The sequence below is a fragment of the Pelodiscus sinensis genome, chromosome 1 (genome assembly GCF_049634645.1).
Source record: "Pelodiscus sinensis isolate JC-2024 chromosome 1, ASM4963464v1, whole genome shotgun sequence".
NCBI lineage: Eukaryota > Metazoa > Chordata > Testudines > Trionychidae > Pelodiscus > Pelodiscus sinensis.
Genome location: NC_134711.1, coordinates 335,487,659 through 335,508,139, shown reverse-complemented (window position 1 = coordinate 335,508,139; position 20,481 = coordinate 335,487,659). Strand labels below are relative to the sequence as shown.

Sequence of the window (20,481 nt, the reverse complement as noted above, 5' to 3'; positions counted from 1 at the left end):
TTCTTCATATTAGTAAGGCAGGATTTCCCTTTGCAGAAACCATGTGACTTTCCCTCCAAAATTATGTTAATCTATGTGTCTGACAATTGTATTCTTTACTATAAAGATGCATGTCAGATAAAGTGGGTCTTTGCCCAGGGAAGCTCATGCTCCAATAATTCTGTCCATAAGGCTCCACGGGACTTCTCGCTGTGTGCTCCTGGATGTCAGACAGCACTGGGAAGAGCAAGATGGACTCTTCCTCACACAGTGACTTTGTGCCTGTGAGGTCGCACTGTGCAGGTCCCAATGGGGTCCTCTGTACTCTGAGGACAGGGCCGGCCCAGAACATTTTGGTACCTGAGGTGGGGAGCTCAAATGAAGCCCCCTGCCCCCTCGCTTGGGCCAAAACTTTGAAAGGTCTCAATTCTCTGGGTCCTAGTGGCATCCTCCCACAGCCGGGCACCTGGGGCCCTGCCTCAATTCGCCTCATGCTAAGGCCGGCTCTGCCTGAGGATTAACACAGCCTCATCTGCGGATGGCACAGGCCAGTTTGGGAAATGCTGCCCTGACAGTGTCTCACGTTGGGCCCCTTTCAGTCAACCTACCCCCAAAGCAACATTCAAGCTCTCTGGCTTATCCTTGAGGTTCTCAGTGGTCTGGGCCCAGCATGTCTACAAGGACTGAACTCCGGGGGTACAGAGCCAACTCACACGCTCCTCAGCCTCAATGGAACTTTCTACCTGAGCGTAAAGCTCCTTCATGCAGCAGATAGACCCTTCCTGGGGGCCAGCCCCAGCCTGTGCAGCAAACCCCATGAGAACTACGGGCCACCTCCACCCGACCCAGCCTTCTGCTCTGAGCGTCAGGTGCCCTTCTTCATCCAGCCTTCTGTGGCATGAGCACTGGGCTGCATGGACGTTGGAGCCCCCAGACCGTGTCCAAACAAGCCCTCCACGCACCGTTGTGCCAAAGAGCTCTGTGCACGCTGGGAAGCTCCTCTCTTCTCTCGCCGGGTGTTGGGCCAATCGAAAGGTCTCCCATCACCTCCCCTTGACTCTCTGAAGCAGGGATGTTCACTCTTGTTTTCTTATGTCCCAGCTGAAGAAAATTGTTGATGCCACGGCCCAACATCATTTGCCCAGGTGGGGCTGAAGATGAGAGTTTTGAGGCGTAGGAGGGGGCTCCAGCTTTGGGGGCACGGCTGGGGCTGGAGGGGCTGACCTCAAGTGGCTTCTGGTCAGCGGTGCAGTGGGGGGGCTAAGGCAGCTCCCTGCCTCTCCTGGCACCGCTGTCAGCCGACGTTTAGGGCTGTGTGTGTGTGTGTGTGTGTGTATTACTGAGAAAAGTTTTAACGTTTGTGTTTTTACCACTAGGACCGGGGTTTTGTTGCGGAGGGCAGCCAACAGGCTGGTAGATGCCCCGAGTTTATAGGAAAGAGCTTATTACACCTGCTAGCTGCTAGGATACAGGATTTTTTTGCAGCGGGCAGTTTAGGGAAGACTGAGAGATTCCCCAATGGATCTGTCACCTGGGAGTGACACGATCCAAACGCCCAAGCTCTTTTATACCTGTTTTTTATGACCGGCTGAATTTTTTTTAATTTGCGCTTGGTTTTGTTACAGCAACTGAAGGAGTCAGGTTAAAACTTAAACAGTTACAGGTTTATTAAAAAGACTTATAAAAGCATATGGTTACAATGGCTATTGCTTTTTTTTTAACTGCTAGCAAATACAGATTTTAAAAATGGTTACAAAGAAAATAAAGATAGAAAATAGAAATAATGGTACCAAGTGACAGCTTAATTTTTAAAGAGCTTTAAGTCTATGTGTACTCTTAAGACAAAGGCCCACATTCCGGTACAATTTTTACCCCCTTCTATGCCTCTCGACTCCAGCGAGTTACGCCAGGGCCGGTTCCATAATTTTTAGGAAAGACGAATACGAGGTGGGCGTCCCCGTAGAACCTCGGGAGTTTAAACACCTAACCCAATCAGCAGATAGACGGTAGATTGACACTTAGAGTAAATGTGCTGCTGGACCAATTTTTATACCCCTGGGGGCCCATGTTCTCTTTCTTATTTAAGATGCCAAATTGTGTTTGTTTGTTTTGTGGCGCCAGTTTTTACAAGCAAGTTTTAACTTAATTTACACTTAATTTACACCCACAAGCAGCCGGCAGAAGGTTCCCAGCTAGTGCGCAGAACAGGGGCAGTGCGCAGAGCTCTGGGCATTCTCCTCACCTCTCCCACCCCGGCCTAGGAGCTGGGCCTGCCTCCGGCCGCTTCTGGGGTGCAGAGCCGTCTGTGGTGCCAGGAGAGGCAGGGATCTGGCTTAGCCCCTCCACGGGTCACCTGCCCCCCTGCAGCAAGGAGCCCCAGTGCCCGACATCCACCGCCCAGTGCTGGGTCCCGGCCTGGGGATTGAAACCCCCCGGGCTAATGTTAGTCACACACTGAGCACCCGCCTGCAAGGCCCTCGGCTGCTTCCGTGGCGACGGTGGCTAAGGGCAGGAACAGGCGAGAGCAGATTCCCAGACAGGGGGGATTCTCAGCACTCTCCTCCCCGTCCCGACCTGCCCCTTTCTCAGCTCTCCGGGTGGGGAACAGCCGGCCCTACAGGGAACCCTTCCTGCATCCTAGCTCGGTGCTCCCCTTGCGATTGCTTAGGGCAGGCTCTGCTAACGAGGCCACTTCTGGGCTCCCCGGCCCTGCACTCACCCAGCTCCTGCGCAGCAGAGAAAGGCTGAGCCCGGCGGCGGGGGGAGGGGGGGGCGATCTGGAGAGGCTCTGTGCTGTGCCAGAGAAGCGCTGGGCAGGAGGTTTATAGCCATGGCTGGGGAATCCCAGCAGGGTTTGTGGCACAGCTCAGCGGAGAGACAAACAGCCCCTGCTTTCCCCTGCTGGGGCGTACGGGGCCCCGAGGGGCTGGGGTCCGTCAGGGACAAGCAGCGACAATGGGACAAGCTCCTCCAAAGCTACTGACAGCGAGACAGGATTTCCAAGGGGTCTTTACTGGGGGATTCATTCCAGCGTCCCTACAGCAGAGGGGTCCTGGCCCCTGGCTCTGGGGGCGTCCGCCCTGCCTTACGCACAGCTTCGACTGGGGACAGAGGCTTGGATTCCTCTTCCCTCTGATGGCTTCTCTCCCTCCTTTTTCGGAGGTCCGGGTAAGGTTCTGCCCTCAGAGGCATGGAGAAATCCCCTAGATAGTCAGCAAGAGCTGCACACCAGGACTCATGGGGGAACAGTTGTGGGTCCCCAGTGCAGGCCCCAAATCTGTAACGTCTGTGTAAACACAGTGACGTGGTAAGGAGGAGGGCCCCAGCGAACACGATGTACCAGCTCCCCCCCCGAATGTCTCTGGATAGGCCTGCTGTGGGATCTGCCCAGGCGCTGTTCCAAAGCAGGCGACCCATGGGTGTGACAGGCAGCAGGTACTCTGGGAAGATGGTCGTCTCTCAGCGGCACCCAGGGCACCACCTGGGAGGTCAGATCTCGGGCCAAGGAGGGCCACCCACACATCCTCAGTCCCTTCTGCCCCCAGCTCTGTGTGAATGTGCCCTGCAGTGTGTCCCCTGCCTGTCCACTCGCTGCTCCGCAGGGCTCATCGCTCCGGTTTCCATAGCAACCTCCCTCAGGACCGCTCACAGAGCAGGCTGCAGGCTGCAGTGTGTTCCTGGGAACAGCCGCCCAGGTAGGGGGTGAGCCAGAGAAAAAGTTTCCACTGCCCATTAAATCCACAAGGGAAAAATCGGTCCCAAGAGAAATCCTCCAGGTGGAAGTAGCACCTGATCTAAGGCTGCTAAATCCTCCCCAAAGTGCCAGGGGGTCTTTGACAGCCCGAGAGGTCCAGCCCCTTGGATTTAGCCCCACCAACCCTCGGACAGCCCACCTGGTGGGCAGGCTGGGTCACCCCAGGGAGAGCGGACGTGAAGACGTTGTTATGAGTGAATCTGGTGCAACGACACAGAATCATTCTCTGTGATCTATTTAGGAAGGACGGAGTGGGCAGCTGGACAGGAGCAGCCCCTCTACACGAACAATCCCATCACCTGCTGTAGTGTGATTGACCCTGCAGAAGGCCTGGCCCGAGCACACAAGCGCACAGGAACAGCCACCCCGCCCGAAGCCCTCTTAGCCCGACATCAGTACGGCCACTCGCACTTTGCACCAATACGACTGAAAGAGTGTAACGTGGCATCCTACATGGCACCATTGCAGCCCCAAACTCTACCGGGCACCCCGTGACCCCAAAACACACAGGCCAGGAGCTGGTGGAGATTGTTAGTACCGACGGCGAACACACGAATGTAAGAATGAGGCCTAAGCCGTGCAGAGCCGAGTGGAAACGTGTCATACGGTGACCATGTGAGCAGGGCCAGACTCATCAGAGGCAGGCCCAATATTTGGTTGGTGTTAGGCCCTTCAGGCTACGTACATCTCATACAAAAATGCAAAATTATATCTCACAGAGCTCTCTTTTAAGAGATACGTTGCTGTGATCAGCTGTCCCCCAAAGCAACATCCTGGCACCCCACAATCTCCTCTCTCAGGAAATTGCAGCAGATCTTGTGCAAAATGGTATCACGTGACGTGTTAGTGGAAACGTCATGGTCCTCCTTGCAGGAGGAGTAACGGTAGTCCGAATTAGGGGCTTTAGTTCCCACAAGCCCAGAGGGAGGGAACACCACAAATCCATTACAAGGAATCCTAAAAGGGGGGCTGGTGTTGCGGGACGTTCCCTCTCCAGGCTGTTACAGCTCTGCACAGGTAGTTGTCACAGCAAGAGAACCGCCAGATTACCACAGCATCGGTGAAGGGGAGAAGACACTTGGCCAGGTTGATTGTCAACGAAGCCCCGTCGTAGTGCCCCTGGTCCATGTGTACAGTTACACTAGCGTCCGCACACCCGTGACAATGGACTAAGCTCAGTCACTTACTGGACTTCCCACTCCCCCTGGTCCGGCCACGGACACCCCTCCACGACTCCATTTTACAGCAATGCAAATGATGTGTAAGCAGGGTCAAAGAACTGCTTGCAATGCTGCCAGCTGAAAGGGGAGCAGCCCTGAGTGTGGGCACGCTCATTCAAAGTGTTTAGCCCTGCAAGAGAATTAACTGTAGAGATGTAAATACAGCTCATGCCGGGATGGGAAGGAATCCGGGGTGCGGTTCTGTAAATCCAATTCAGCCAGGCCTGATGGAGGATCAGTTGTTGGAATGGAATGGGATTTATTGTAGCTAATTTGGCTGTTGTGGGGTCACAAACCATGCTACCCCTGAATGTAGGAACTTAAAATATGACACCAGTGCTTGCAGGAGAGACACCATCATTGTACAGGGTCTCAGGTGAACAAGCCCCCCCCCCCCCCCAGATTGGAATGAGATGAGTTGGGGGAAGAGGCTTGAAGCAGCCAGCTTCATGCCTGCCAGGTGTGAGCTGTAAGACTGGTTCAACCTGTCTCCTTTCCCCCTTGTTCTAAGGAGAGACCTAAAAGCAGACTCCATAAGGAGTCTCTTTGTTATTCCAGTGGAAGATGGAAGCTTTTGGTCAGCCTAGGGAGTGGCTAAGAGTTGAAATCGCTAAGGCCACATCTGCACTGCAGGCTTTTTGTGCAAGAACAGCCATTCTTGGGCAAAAACTTGCGGAGCATCTACACTGCACACATGTTCTTACGCAAGTACATTTGCAGTAAGGCATCGGAACAGAGAGCTTCTTGTGCAAGAGTTATTCCTCTCCCCACGAGGAAAACGCCCTCTTGCGCAAGAGCTCTTGTGGAAGAAAGCAATGTGGACAGGCAACTGGGGTTTCTTGTGCAAGAAACCCCTATGGCTAAAATGGTCATCAGAGCATTCTCGCACAAGAGAGTGTCCACACTGCCATGGATGTTCTTACACAAAAGTACATCTCTTGTGTAAAAGTGATGTAAGCTGGCTGTAGCCTGGTGGAACAACAAGCTATCCGGTGCTGCGCTAGGAGTGACTCACAGACAACAAATATATCATGAGTTTTCATGGTTAAAACCCACTTCCTCAGTTGAGTTAGAGTGGAAATGACAGAACCCGGCGTATATGTACAGTATATATACAAAAGCAGTTACCTGTAAATTGTAGGATAAGTGTTAATGACACTAATTGAGTCAGGCTGGATAACACTCATTCATAGCTCTTGGTGTGTAAATGCGAATATCAAAGACAGGGGAAATTGCCTTTGAAGTGCATTAGAATCATAGAATCATAGAATCATAGGACTGGAAGGGACCTCGAGAGGTCATCGAGTCCAGCCCCCTGCCCTCAAGGCAGGACCAAGCTCCGTCTACACCATCCCTGACAGATGTCTATCTAACCTGTTCTTAAATATCTCCAGAGAGGGAGATTCCACCACCTCCCTTGGCAATTTATTCCAATATTTGACCACCCTGACAGTTAGGAATTTTTTCCTAATGTCCAATCTAAACCTCCCCTGCTGCACTTTAAGCCCATTACTCCTTGTCCTGTCCTCAGAAACCAAGAGGAACAAATTTTCTCCTTCCTCCTTGTGACACCCTTTTAGATATTTGAAAGCCGCTATCATGTCCCCCCTTAATCTTCTTTTTTCCAAACTAAACAAGCCCAGTTCATGAAGCCTGGCTTCATAGGTCATGTTCTCTAAACCTTTAATCATTCTTGTCGCTCTTCTCTGTACCCTTTCCAATTTCTCCACATCTTTCTTGAAATGTGGCGCCCAGAACTGGACACAGTACTCCAGCTGAGGCCTAACTAGTGCAGAGTAGAGCGGCAGAATGACTTCACGAGTTTTGCTTACAACACACCTGTTAATACAACCTAGAATCATATTTGCTTTTTTTGCAACAGCATCACACTGTTGACTCATATTCAACTTGTGGTCCACTATGACCCCTAGATCCCTTTCTGCCATGCTCCTTCCTAGACAGTCGCTTCCCATCTTGTATGTATGGAACTGATTGTTCCTTCCTAAGTGGAGCACTTTGCATTTCTCTCTATTAAACCTCATCCTGTTTACCTCCGACCATTTCTCTAACTTGCTAAGGTCATTCTGAATTATGTCCCTATCCTCCAAAGAAGTCGCAACCCCACCCAGTTTGGTATCATCTGCAAACTTAATAAGCGTACTCTCTATCCCAATATCTACATCATTGATGAAGATATTGAACAGTATGGGTCCCAAAACAGACCCTTGAGGAACTCCACTTGTTATCCCTTTCCAGCAGGATTTAGAACCGTTAACAACCACTCTCTGACTACGGTTATCCAGCCAATTATGCACCCACCTTATCGTGGCCCTATCTAAGTTATATTTGCCTAGTTTAGCAATAAGAATATCATGCGAGACCGTATCAAATGCCTTACTAAAGTCTAGGTATATGACATCCACCGCTTCTCCCTTATCCACAAGGCTCGTTATCTTATCAAAGAAAGCTATCAGATTAGTTTGGCATGACTTGTTCTTCACAAACCCATGCTGGCTATTCCCTATCACTTTATTACCTTCCAAGTGTTTGCATATGATTTCCTTAATTACCTGCTCCATTATCTTCCCTGGGACAGACGTTAAACTGACCGGTCTATAGTTTCCTGGGTTGTTCTTATTCCCCTTTTTATAGATGGGCACAATATTTGCCCTTTTCCAGTCTTCTGGAATCTCCCCTGTATGCCATGATTTTTCAAAGATCATAGCTAAAGGCTCAGATACCTCCTCTATCAGCTCCTTGAGTATCCTGGGATGCATTTCATCAGGACCTGGTGACTTGCTGACATCTAACTTTCCTAAGTGATTTTTAACTTGTTCTTTGTGTATCCTATCTTCTAAACTTACCCTCTCTCTGCTTGTATTCACTATGTTAGGCACACCTCCAGACTTCTCGGTGAAGACCGAAACAAAGAAGTCATTGAGCATCTCCGCCATTTCCAAGTTTCCTGTTACTGCTTCTCCCTCCTCACTAAGCAGTGGGCCTACCCTGTCCTTGGTCTTCCTCTTGCTTTTAATGTATTTATAAAAGGTCTTCTTGTTTCCCTTTATGCCTGTAGCTAATTTGATCTCATTTTGTGCCTTTGCCTTTCTAATCTTGCCCCTGCATTCCCGTGTTGCTTGCCTATATTCATCCTTTGTTATTTGTCCTAATTTCCATTTTTTATGAGACTCCTTTTTTATTTTGAGATCATGCAAGATCTCCTTGTTAAGCCAAGCTGGTCTTTTGCCATATTTTCTATCTTTCCTACACAGCGGAATTGTTTGCTTTTGGGCCCTTAACAACGTCCCTTTGAAATACTTCCAACTCTCCTCAGTTGTTTTTCCCTTCAGTATTGCTTCCCATGGGACCTTACCTACAAGTTCTCTGAGCTTATCAAAATCTGCCTTCCTGAAATCCATTACCTCAATTGTGCTGGTCTCCCTTCTACCTTTCCTTAAGATCATGAACTCTATTATTTCGTGATCACTGTCCCCTATACTGTCTTCCACTTTCAAGTTCTCAACTAGTTCCTCCCTATTTGTTAAAACCAAATCCAGAACAGCTTCTCCTCTGGTAGCTTTTTCAACCTTCTGAAACAGAAAGTTGTCTCCAATGCAGTCCAGAAACTTATTGGATAGCCTGTGCCTCGCTGTGTTAGTTTCCCAACATATGTCTGGATAGTTGAAGTCCCCCATCACCACCAAATCTTGGGCTTTGGATAGTTTTGTTAATTGTTTAAAAAAGGCCTCATCCACCTCTTCCACCTGGCTAGGTGGCCTGTAGTAGACTCCTAGCATGATATCACCCTCGTTTTTTACCCCTTTTAGCTTAACCCAGAGACTCTCTACACAGCTATCTCCTACATTCATCTCCACTTCAGTCCAAGTGTGTACATTTTTAATATACAAGGCAACCCCTCCTCCCTTTTTTCCCTGTCTGTCCTTCCTGAGCAAGCCGTACCCTTCCATACCAACATTCCAATCATGCGTCCCATCCCACCAGGTTTCTGTAATACCAATGATATCATAGTTGTATTTATTGGTTAGCAATTCCAGTTCTTCCTGCTTATTACCCATACTTCTCGCATTTGTATATAGGCATCTAAGATACTGATTTGATCTTGCCTCCCTGTTGTGCCCTGACCCTCCTTTCTCCTTGCCATTATAGGCCGTAGTCCCCCCTATTTCCAACCCATCTCCCAGTCCCGCACATTCAGCACTTACCTGTGGGCTTTGCTCACCTGCCCCCGACAAACCTAGTTTAAAGCCCTCCTCACAAGGTTAGCCAGTCTGTGTCCAAACAAGGCCTTCCCGCTCCTGGAAAGGTGAACTCCATCTCCGCCAACCAGTCCTTCCTGGAAGAGCACCCCGTGATCAAGGAAGCCGAATCCCTCCTGGTGACACCATCGTCGCAGCCAGGCATTCACCTCCAGAATGCACCTCTCTCTGCCCGGGCCCCTACTTTTGACAGGAAGGATAGAAGAGAATACCACCTGCGCTCCAAACTCCTTCACCCGTACTCCCAAAGCCCTGTAGTCACACTTGATCCGCTCAGTGTCACACCTGGCAGTATCATTTGTGCCCACGTGGATAAGTAGCATGGGGTAGTAGTCAGAGGGCCGGATAATCCTCGACAATGCCTCCGTAACATCTCGGATACGGGCCCCTGGCAGACAGCATACCTCTCGAGATGAGCTGTCAGGGCGACAGATGGGTGCCTCCGTTCCCCTCAGAAGAGAGTCTCCAACCACCACTACCCTACGTTTCCTCCTCGCAGTGGTGGCAGGAGACTGCTCAACCTTGGTGGTGCAAGGCCTGGTCTCCTCCACTGTGGGGGATGACTCCTTTTCTCCTGCTGAAAGTAAAGTGTAACGGTTATGTAACACAGTGGGAGGGTTAGGAGCAGGGGTGGAACACTGCCCGCTGCCGGAAGTAACCAGCTGCCAGTGCTCACCCTGCACCACTGCCTCCTCCATAAGTGGCTGGTCAACAGTCCCACATCCTACGACAGTGACCTCCGTGGACTCCACAGGAATACTGTCCAGGAATTCCTCATGGCTTCGAATGCTCCTCAGCCTGGCCACCTCCTCCTGTAGCTCTCCCACCTGCTGCCTGAGAGATTCCACTAGCAGGCACCTTTCACAACGGTTGTCTCCCCCAGCCTGGAGATCACTCAGTGGGAATTGCAAGCCACAAATACAGCAAGACCACACCAGGACCTGGGTAGAGGCATCCATGCTCAGGTTCTCTGTCTGGATACAGGCACAGGTGGAGGAGACAGGAGAAGTACTGGCACAAGCGCTACGGGTCTTCATCACCATCAGTCACTCCCTCTGCCCAACTCCCCTGTCTGCAGTCCCCTGTCCGCTTCGCTCCCCTGGTCGCACTGCTCTGGCTTTTTAAAGCCTGCTTGCCTAGGTCAGGCCTGCCCCCTTCTGAGTCACACAGGGGAAGGCTGAGCCTGAGGCTAATCAGAGGCAATCAAGGGAACAATGGCAGGCTCTCAGTCCCAACTGCCACAGAAGCTGAAACTGAAACTGCTAGCACTCACCTGGAATCAGACTCAATTCACACCACTTCAAACTGTAAAATTCAAACAGTCAGGCACACACACACACTCACACCACAGCTTGTACTCTCACCGGGTAGCCTCTTCGGCGGTGGGGTCGCTTTGCTCTCCCTCTTCAACTCCCCTGTCTGCAGTCCCCTGTCCGCTTCGCTCCCCTGGTCGCACTGCTCTGGCTTTTTAAAGCCTGCTTGCCTAGGTCAGGCCTGCCCCCTTCTGAGTCACACAGGGGAAGGCTGAGCCTGAGGCTAATCAGAGGCAATCAAGGGAACAATGGCAGGCTCTCAGTCCCAACTGCCACAGAAGCTGAAACTGAAACTGCTAGCACTCACCTGGAATCAGACTCAATTCACACCACTTCAAACTGTAAAATTCAAACAGTCAGGCACACACACACACTCACACCACAGCTTGTACTCTCACCGGGTAGCCTCTTCGGCGGTGGGGTCGCTTTGCTCTCCCTCTTCAACTCCCCTGTCTGCAGTCCCCTGTCCGCTTCGCTCCAATTAATATCTTTAATATCTTTAATAACCAATTAATATCTTTATTCAAGCCCAAGCTGGTAGTGTCAAACTTGGAAATAAATTTTAGCTCATCAGTCTCTCTTTATAACTGGGTGATAAAATTCCCTTTGCAGAAAAATGGTGACTTTAAAGTCCATTAACGATTGTCCAGGTAGGATAAAATGTTCCCCTACAGGTTTCTCTGTGTTACCATTCCTGATGTCTGATTTGTGTCCATTTTTCCTTTGTTGCAGAGACTGTCCAGTTTGGCCAATATCCATGGCATAGATCACATTGTGCAGGTGTATGAGCCCTGATGTGGTGGCTTGCATGTTTACATCCTGCAATGGTGTCGCTTGTAGAGATGTGTGAACAATGGGGTTTGTTGCAGGGGTAGGTGAGTGTATCAAAGGCGTGGTGTGTGGGCTCTGGAAATGACTTGCTTCAGACTCGGGGGCTGTCGATAGGCAAGGATTGGCCTGTCCCCCATGGACTGAGAGTGACGGTCATTACCCCTGATCATCACCTACAGCCCCCAGGGTTACAACAGCAACAGAAGGGATAACACCACTGAGCAGCCTGGCCAAGAGCTCCTAGGTGCCCAGTCATCATGTTGAGTCTGTGTTGGACTCGGCTCCTGGGTGCCCAAGAGTTCCAGAGAAGGTGCCGGACGCGTGTGTGCATAGCCGGCTAATGGAAGAGGGGCCATTTATCTCCCTCCCTGGTAGCCACCCCGGTCTCTGCTCAGCAGCCCGCCTTCCCCAGTAATGCAGGGCTTGTCCTTCTGCTGCTCTCAGGCAATGTCCCTCTAGCTTCAAAGCTGGCTCCTGCCCCTGCAGCCCGGCACAGGGCAAAGGCCTCCCACCCAATTCACAGTGCAGGGACCCAGCCTGCTTCCAGCCTCCAGCCAGGGGAACCAAAGGGGATGGAAAGCTACGGAAATGAGCCACATAAAGCTCTCTTTTTTCAGGACTTTGTAGCTGAGCTGTGGGGCCCACAGGCTATATGAGCACAGCTTCCCCCACCTGCCTCACAACCCTGTTCCCAGCCCTCAGTTGCTTCTATATGGCTTCCATTCCTGCCTGGCTTGTCCTCACGGCCTTCATGGCAGGCTCCTTGTCAGGCTGCAGCAGCTCCTGTCCCAGCCCTGGAGCAGAGGGAGCCCAGCGGGGCATGAGGAGGGGGGTAATGATCCAAGGATTGACCTGGGGCTGTGGAGGAGAGGAGTGAGCACAGGGCTGGACTTTGTGGCAAGAGACAGCAAAGAGGACAGGACTTGGGGGAAGAGTTGGAGAAGGGGGCAGCTACTTGGGGGAATAGGCTAGGCAGGAGAGTAAGTTTAGGAGAAAGAGGTGGGAAGAGGGCAGGGCTTTGGGGCAATAGATGGGGCAGGGTGCCGTGCCTCAGGGGTCCAGTCACTGACAACTACAAAGCTAGCAATCAAATGAGCTAATGAGATGTACATGGACCAATGGCTGTTGTCGCTTGCCCAGTCAGCGATTCGGGGAAGAGGTCCCAGCACCATCTCACCAGACAGCTCGCCACAGAGCAGCATGCCAGAGCCAGAGCAAGAGAAGAAAACGTTAGGTCCCTTTCTGAGAGAAGAGACGGAGCAGCCTGCCCCGGATCTCTTTGGTCTTCACCCCATAGATGATGGGGTTTAGCATGGGGGGCATCAAGAGGGACAGATTAGCAATGAGGACGTGGAAAGGCAGGGGCACATTCTGGGCAAACCGCTGTGTGAGGGAGAAGAAGAGGCCTGGGATGTAAATGATTAAGATGGCGCAGAGGTGGGAGACACAAGTTTCAAAAGTCTTGAGCCGGGCGTCCTTTGTGGGGAGTCTGAAGATGGCCCTGAGGATCTGGGTGTAGGTCAGAGCAATGAAAACTACATCCAGCCCCATCACACAGAACTGCACAAAGAGGCCATAGTAACTACTGATGCGGATATCACCGCAGGCCAGGTTCACCACACCAATGTGCGTGCAGTACGGTTGGGGGATGATGTTGGTTCTGCAGTACAGCCATCGCTTCACCAGGAAAGGGTAGGGCAATACAAGTACGCCGCCACGTAGCACCACGGCCAGGCTGATCTTGGCTACCACAGAGTTTGTCAGGATGGTGGAATGTCTCAGGGGATCACAGATGGCCACGTAGCGATCCAGCGCCATGGCCACAAAGAGTCCCGACTCCATCACTGAGAAGCCATGAATGATGTACAGCTGGGTGAGGCAGGCACTGAAACTGATCTCCCTGGAATTGAGCCAGAAGATCGCCAGCATTTTGGGCAGGATACATGTAGACAGGATCAGATCATTGATGGCCAGCATGCAGAGGAAATAGTACATGGGCCCATAGAGGCTCGGTTCCTTCTTCACAATGATCAGGATGGTGAAGTTCCCTAAGATGGCGATGATGTACATGGCACAGAAGGGGATGGAGATCCAGACATGGGCTGCTTCCAGGCCAGGGATGCCCTGCAGGATGAAGATGGAGGGGTTGGTGAAGTCGGTTGCATTGGACTCTGGCATACGGTTGGGGGGAAGGAGTGAAACTTTGAGGCAGAACAGGGTCTTCTGCAGGCACTGTACATTCCACTGACTTCCTGTGTGTGCCGAGGGTCTAGGACGATGGTCCCGGTACGGACACCTGAGTGGAGAGACAATGTAACTATGAGGCACGACATGCGCCAAAGGAGGCTGGTCTCATGGCTGAAGGAGATTGGCTATCACTCACACATGGACCTTTTCATTATTCAGAGAAATGTATGATAAAAAGCCAGACCCTCCCAATGACAATTCCTACACATCGTGAGGAGTTCCCCATTCCCCTGGGCTGTCTCTACACTGGCATGAATTTCCGGAACTGCTTAAAACGGAATAGTTTTTGTTATAAGTATTTCCGGAAAAGGAGCGTCTACATTGGCAGGCTGCTTTTCCGGAAAAGCCCTTTTTCCGGAAAAGCGTCCATGGCCAATGTAGACGCGCTTTTCCGGAAAAAAGCCCTGAGCGTCATTTTCGCGATCGGGGCTTTTTTGCGGAAAAGACTACTGGGCTGTCTACACTGGCCCTTTTCCGGAACAGTGTTCCGGAATAAGGACTTATGCCCGAGCGGGAGTAGCATAGTTTTTCCGGAATAGCGGCTGATTTTGTACAGTAGAGCGTCGTTGCTTTTCCGGAAATTCAAGGGCCAGTGTAGACAGCTCGCAGCTTATTCTGGAAAAGCGGCTGATTTTCCAGAATAAGTGGCCCAGTGTAGACACAGCCCTGGAGACTCAAAATTGGGGAATGGAAAAACTGAACAGCTTTGCCAAGACAGGTGCTGGGAAAAACATCCCAGCTAGAAGAAACATCAAGGAAAAGACCCGGGCACCAATGGTAACAATTCATTGGCAGCAGGAGGCAAAACAAAACCAATCTTGAGATGCCTAAGGAAGGGGTCAACAAGAACCTGCTCTGGTTTCCTCACCCCGTCTCTGTAAATGATACAGATAAAAAAGGAGTTTCCATGACAAGCTATAAGGGGAGAGGTTGCCATATGCAGGCAGAATGGAGAGACAGGGACTGTTTAGTTTCGAGAAGAGACAAAGAAGGGGGCAGGAGATAGACGAGAGGAAAAGAAAGAATGGAACTGAGACCATTCAGATGGACAAAGAGAGAAGAGTTCCTAAGCAATCCTATCTAGAACATAAGAACATAAGAACATAAGAACGGCCGTACTGGGTCAGACCAAAGGTCCATCTAGCCCAGTATCCTGTCTACCGACAGTGGCCAGCACCAGGTGCCCCAGAGAGGGTGGACCGAAGACAATGAGCAAGCGATTTGTCTCCTGCCATCCCTCTCCAGCCTCTGACAGACAGAGGTCAAGGACACCATTTTATCCCCTGGCTAATAGCCTTGTATGGACCTAACCTCCATGAAATTATCTAGCTTCTCTTTAAACTCTGTTATAGTCCTAGCCTTCACAGCCTCCTCTGGCAAGGAGTTCCACAGGTTGACTACATGCTGTGTGAAGAAGAACTTTCTTTTATTAGTTTTAAACCTGCTACCCTATAAACACTTAGCCCTTCCAACAGCTAATTCCAAAAATCTGACAAATTATCATCAAACACGACTGGGAGGAAAAAATTATATAGAGAAATGTGAATACAAATTAAGAGTTACTGAAGAAAATCGTATTGGATTGTTACAAATCCAAGATTCCAAATGTGAGGAAACAGACAATTTTGGAGAAAACCAGAGTTTAGTGGTGAAAGGAAAGCAGCAGATAGTAGGGGATAAAATATTTAACAAATGGGAAAAAGGGAAACCAGACAGCAAGCAATAGAAACTGAAAATTATGACAATTGAAACGAGATATTAAATAAATCAGGGGGAAATTCATGCTTGGCAGGGCCAAGAATTATCAAAAGGAGATTATGTATAATAAGAACAAAAGAAATCCAAGAAAAGTGCTTGGCCAATTCCTAGTGGGAGAAAGGAAACGTGTTAATATTCCATAAAAAATATGTGTTCAAGAAACAGCATTGTTCTGCATTCAGAAAGAAATAGCATGAGGCACTGAAGAAATACTTTCCATCCATTAACTGTCAAGAAGCATGTTCAGCAGCTTCTACAGCAGAACCTTTGAGAAATGAGCACCAGCGATATGAATTGGCTGATTAACCGCACATCTCATTTGGAATGAGACTATGCTGCCAGGGAGCAGCAGAAGCAAAAAAGAGAAATCATGGGACAGTTCTCTGTCAAATGCAAACTATTAAACTAAACAGAAAGTTTGAAAGAAAAGTTTGGACAAGGTGAGGAAACAGTGTAGAATTTGGTATGGAATTAGTTAAAAGAGTCTAGGAATATAATTAATTCCAGGCAACAGCATGATTTATGGAACATGGGACGTGTCAAATAAATCCAGTTTCACCTGCCGATGGCTTTTTTGATGAGCTTTGGCAGTGTGGATGCTCTCTTCTGGAAAAGCTTCTTCGGAAAGAAGCCTACCCCCTAGACTTAGCCTCAGAAACCAGCCAGAGCCCTGACATTCAAACTGGGGTGGTGACAGTGTCTGTCCATCCGCACACAGACGGCTCCTGAGGTCTTTTTTCAGCTCTTACTCCAAGGGGCGATTTATGTGGCCAGGGCCTCAAAGGTTGCCATCGTATTGTGCATCTACTTACAGCTTTCCCAGGAAATACCCACTCGGCCACAGAAATGCAGCCGCCTCGTGGCGGGAGGCCGTTAGCTGGTCTGGGCAGCGGGGGCACACCCAGGAGTCACATTTTGGCTCATGATACCTGAGCAAACTCATTTCCTGTAACAAGGGCACTGGGAGGTTTAAAGCTCCGCAGAGCAGAAAGGCCCCAGACTGTCTCCCTGTCCTACCACGCCCGCCTTCCACTTGTTGAGCAGGGGAGCCCTCGGCCAGAGCTGGTACCTGTGAGTGCTGAGAGGGACGAGTCTTCCCTGGAACCCCCCCTCAGGCAGCCGCGTCCCCACCTCTCTCCGCCCAGTGTCTGCAGCAGCGTCCCAACCAGCCAGGCCTGTGCCCCTTTTATCACAGAGCTCTGTGCAGTCCCACTGGGGCTTGCTCAGCCCCTGGGGCAGAGGCAGCATGTGAATGAAAACAGGCTGGAGACCGGAGACCCTCAAGCCAATTTCCCTCTGTCCATTGCTGCACTTCTGTGTTTTTATCCAGCTTTAGGAGCAAACGACAATTAAGGGCCTTCCCAAAGGGAGAGGAGAACGTTCACGCTCTGTGCTGAGTGACAGAGGAATTGGCTGCTCTGTGCACTTGAGGACATTTCAAAATCACAGTTGATTAGTAAGAAAACCAGGGATGATATTAGTTCTTTGTGGGGTCGGATGAACTGTCAATGCTTAGAGCTCTAGTTGGAAGCTGGGCTGAAACATAGGCCCTTGTTTCAGAAACCTAGTGGAGGTGTGAAGCCTGAACTAAATTTGTTGCCAAATCTTGCTGCTATAAAGCAAAATTAAGTCACGAGCAAGAAGCAGGCCCTGCTCACTGAATCTGGCTAGAATAAGGCTCACGTTGCAAAACTGTCACAGAGGGGTAGCCATGTTAGTCTGTAACTAAAAAAAAATGTAAAAAAAACCCAACAGTGGTCCGGTAGCACCTTAGGGTATGTCTACGCTATAGAGTTATTTCAAAATAGCTTATTTAAAAAAAATGCATCTACACACGAAATGCATTTCAAAATAGCGTTTTGCTAATTTCTAAATAGCGCATCCACACTGAGTGGACGCTGAATCGCATTTAAGGCGGCCAGAGCCAAGTCCGGCAGGGCATCAGGTCAGCAGTGACTTTGTATGGCTGCTGCCTGAGGCTCTCTGAGGCCTGCGCTTTAAGGGACCAGCCCGGACAGCCGGTTCTCATCTTTCCCTGTTTACTTGCCTACCTCGATGAGGGACAGCAAAGCATTTTGTCTCGGCGTGCTCTGGTTGCCCTCCCTTGGGACACAACAGCATTCAGCACCATGGAGTCAGAGCTGCCCCTGGGCACTCTGGTGCTTCTCTTGGATGCGTTGCTGTGAGCCTGGCTGCACTTTCTGCAGGCTGCCGTCCGGGAGGTCCATCGGGGAGCTGTCAGTATCCAGGAGGCCCTGCGACAGAGCTTCCACCCTGAGGAGCACTAAGAGCCTCTCTGGTCTGCCCCATTGGGGGCTTGTACCTCATTTCCCCCTCCTTCCACTTACCCCCCCAACCCCGCTTCCTGACATCAAATAAAATACACGTATTATTATGAACACAAACTCTCTTTATTTAACTAAACTGGGGAGGGAGGGAATGAAACTCTGGTGAGACTGGAGAAAGTAGATGAGAGAGGGGAGAAGAGAGAGTGGAAGAGGGAGGGGGAAACCTGGGAGGAGGGAGCTGGAAAAGGGAAGCAAGGAGTAGAAGGGGGAGGGGAAGCTCAGGGCTCAGGGTCGGGGGTCTCACTGGACCAACTTGATTTTGATGCAAAACTGCTCCTGGGTTCGCATGTGGCCTTTGGTGGCCAGGCTGCCAGCTCTCCTGCCATAGACGGCCACGCTCCTCCGTCTAGTGCGGAGATCATGGACGTTGGAGGCATCCCCCCCAAACCTGAATAGGTCCATGTTCTCCACCCTGGACCAGGAAGGTGCCCACCTTCTCCAGCCCCTGGCAGGCTCCTGGGAGCTGGCAGACTGCTCCTGGAGAGCGGTGGAGGGCTGGCTGCCCTGGCTTGCTGGCTCATGTTCTGGGGCCACTGGGTCAGGGGCAGTGAATGCGGCTCTGGGCTGGCAGGCTTGGAGCTGGCACAGGCACTGTGGCCAGGGTCAACCCTTTTCAGAGCTCCTGGGAGGTGGGGAGGAAGAGGAGTATTCTTGGCTGAGGCTGGAAAGGCCGCCAGGGCAATCTGGGAAGGCTGGAGGCCCCGTATTTCGAATAAGCATCTACACAGCACTTATTTCAAAATAGGAATTACAAAATTGGCATTATTCCTCATGGAATGAGGTTTACCAATTTCAAAATAAGCACTCCACTATTTCGATTTAATTTCAAAATAATGGCATGGCTGTGTAGACGCTAGGATAGTTATTTCAAAATAACGGCCTTTGGAAATAACTTAGCCTATTTTGAAATAGAGCTGCAAATGTAGGCATTCGAAATTGCAAATGAAGCCCGGGATATTTAAATATCCCGGGCTTCATTTGCATCTTGCCAGGTGCTGCCATTTTTAAATGCCCGTTAGTGCGGATTCCATGCCCGCGGCTACACGCGGCACAGAGTAGGTAGTTTGGATTAGGCTCTCTATTCCGAACTACCGGTACACCTCGTTCCACGAGGAGTAACAGTAGTTCGGAATACAGAGCCTAATCCAAACTACCTACTCCATGCCACGTGTAGCCGCGGGCACGGAGTCCGCACTAACGGGTATTTAAAAATGGCGGCACCCGGCAAGATGCAAATGAAGCCCGGGATATTTAAATCCCGGGTTTCATTTGCAACTTCGGATGCCTACATTAACCACCCTAGTTCGAACTAGGCTGATAGCGTAGACATACCCTTTTTGCGCAAAAGCGTCCGTGACAATCTAGACACGGTATTGCGCAAAAAAGCCCCGATCGCCATTTTCACCATCTGGGCTTTTTTCTGCAAAACAGTTTTTAGCTGTCTACAGTGGCCCTCTTGTGCAAAAACATTTCCGGAAAAGGGCATTTGCCAGAATGGGAACGTCAACGCATTTGCACAAGAAGCAATGATTTCAGACAGTAGAAAGTCAGTGTTTTTGCACAAAATCAACTGGCCAGTGTAGACAGCTGGCAAGTTTTTCCGAAAAAGCAGCCGCTTTTGCAGAAAAACTAGCCAGTCGAGACGCAGCCTTAGTGATTTCGACTCTGGGGTTACGTCTACACTGCAGGCTTCTTGTGCAAGAACTGTTTTGCGTAACGAGTACTTGTGCAAAAGGTCTTGTGCAAGAGCACATCCACACTGCTATGTGCTTTTGCACAAGAGATGTACTTTTGTGTAAGAGCATCCATAGCAGTGTGGACACTCTCGTGCGAGAATGCTCTGATGGCCATTTTAGCCATAGGGGTTTCTTGCACAAGAAACCCCAGTTGCCTGTCCACATTGCTTTCTTCCACAAGAGCTCTTGCGCAAGAGGGCGTTTTCCTCGTGGGGAGAGGAATAACTCTTGCACAAGAAGCTCTCTGTTCCGATGCCTTACTGCAAATGTACTTGCGTACGAACATGTGTGCAGTGTAGATGCTCCGCAAGTTTTTGCACAAGAATGGATGTTCTTGCACAAAAAGCCTGCAGTGCAGATGTGGCCTTAGCGATTTCAACTCTTAGCCACTCCCTAGGCTGACCAAAAGCTTCCATCTTCCACTGGAATAACAAAGAGACTCCTTATGGAGTCTGCTTTTAGGTCTGTCCTTAGAACAAGGGGGGAAGGAGACAGGTTGAACCAGTCTTACAGCTCACACCTGGCAGGCAAGAAGCTGGCTGCTTCAAACCCCTTCCCCCCAATTCATCTCATTCCAATCTGGGGGGGGGGCTTGTTCACCTGAGACCCTGTACAATGGTGGTGTCTCTCCTGCAAGCACTGGTGTCATATTTTAAGTTCCTACATTCAGGGGTAGCATGGTTTGTGACCCCACAACAGCCAAATTAGCTACAATAAATCTCATTCCATTCCAACAACTGATCCTCCATCAGGCCTGGCTGAATTGGATTTACAGAACCGCACCCCGGATTCCTTCCCATCCCGGCATGAGCTGTATTTACATCTCTACAGTTAATTCTCTTGCAGGGCTAAACACTTTGAATGAGCGTGCCCACACTCAGGGCTGCTCTCCTTTCAGCTGACAGCATTGCAAGCAGTTCTTCGACCCTGCTTACACATCATTTGCATTGCTGTAAAATGGAGTCGTGGAGGGGTGTCCGTGGCCGGACCAGGGGGAGTGGGAAGTCCAGTAAGTGAC

General features: G+C 50.4%; 1 protein-coding gene across 1 annotated transcript; it reads right to left on the bottom strand.

Annotated features, from left to right (window-relative positions):
- Positions 1 to 12,604: 12,604 nt before the first annotated feature.
- LOC102461355 (olfactory receptor 52B2-like) lies at positions 12,605 to 13,552 on the bottom strand. The gene has a single exon (XM_075923538.1). It carries the CDS (start codon positions 13,550 to 13,552, stop codon positions 12,605 to 12,607), a length of 948 nt encoding a protein of 315 aa, XP_075779653.1.
- Positions 13,553 to 20,481: the final 6,929 nt, after the last annotated feature.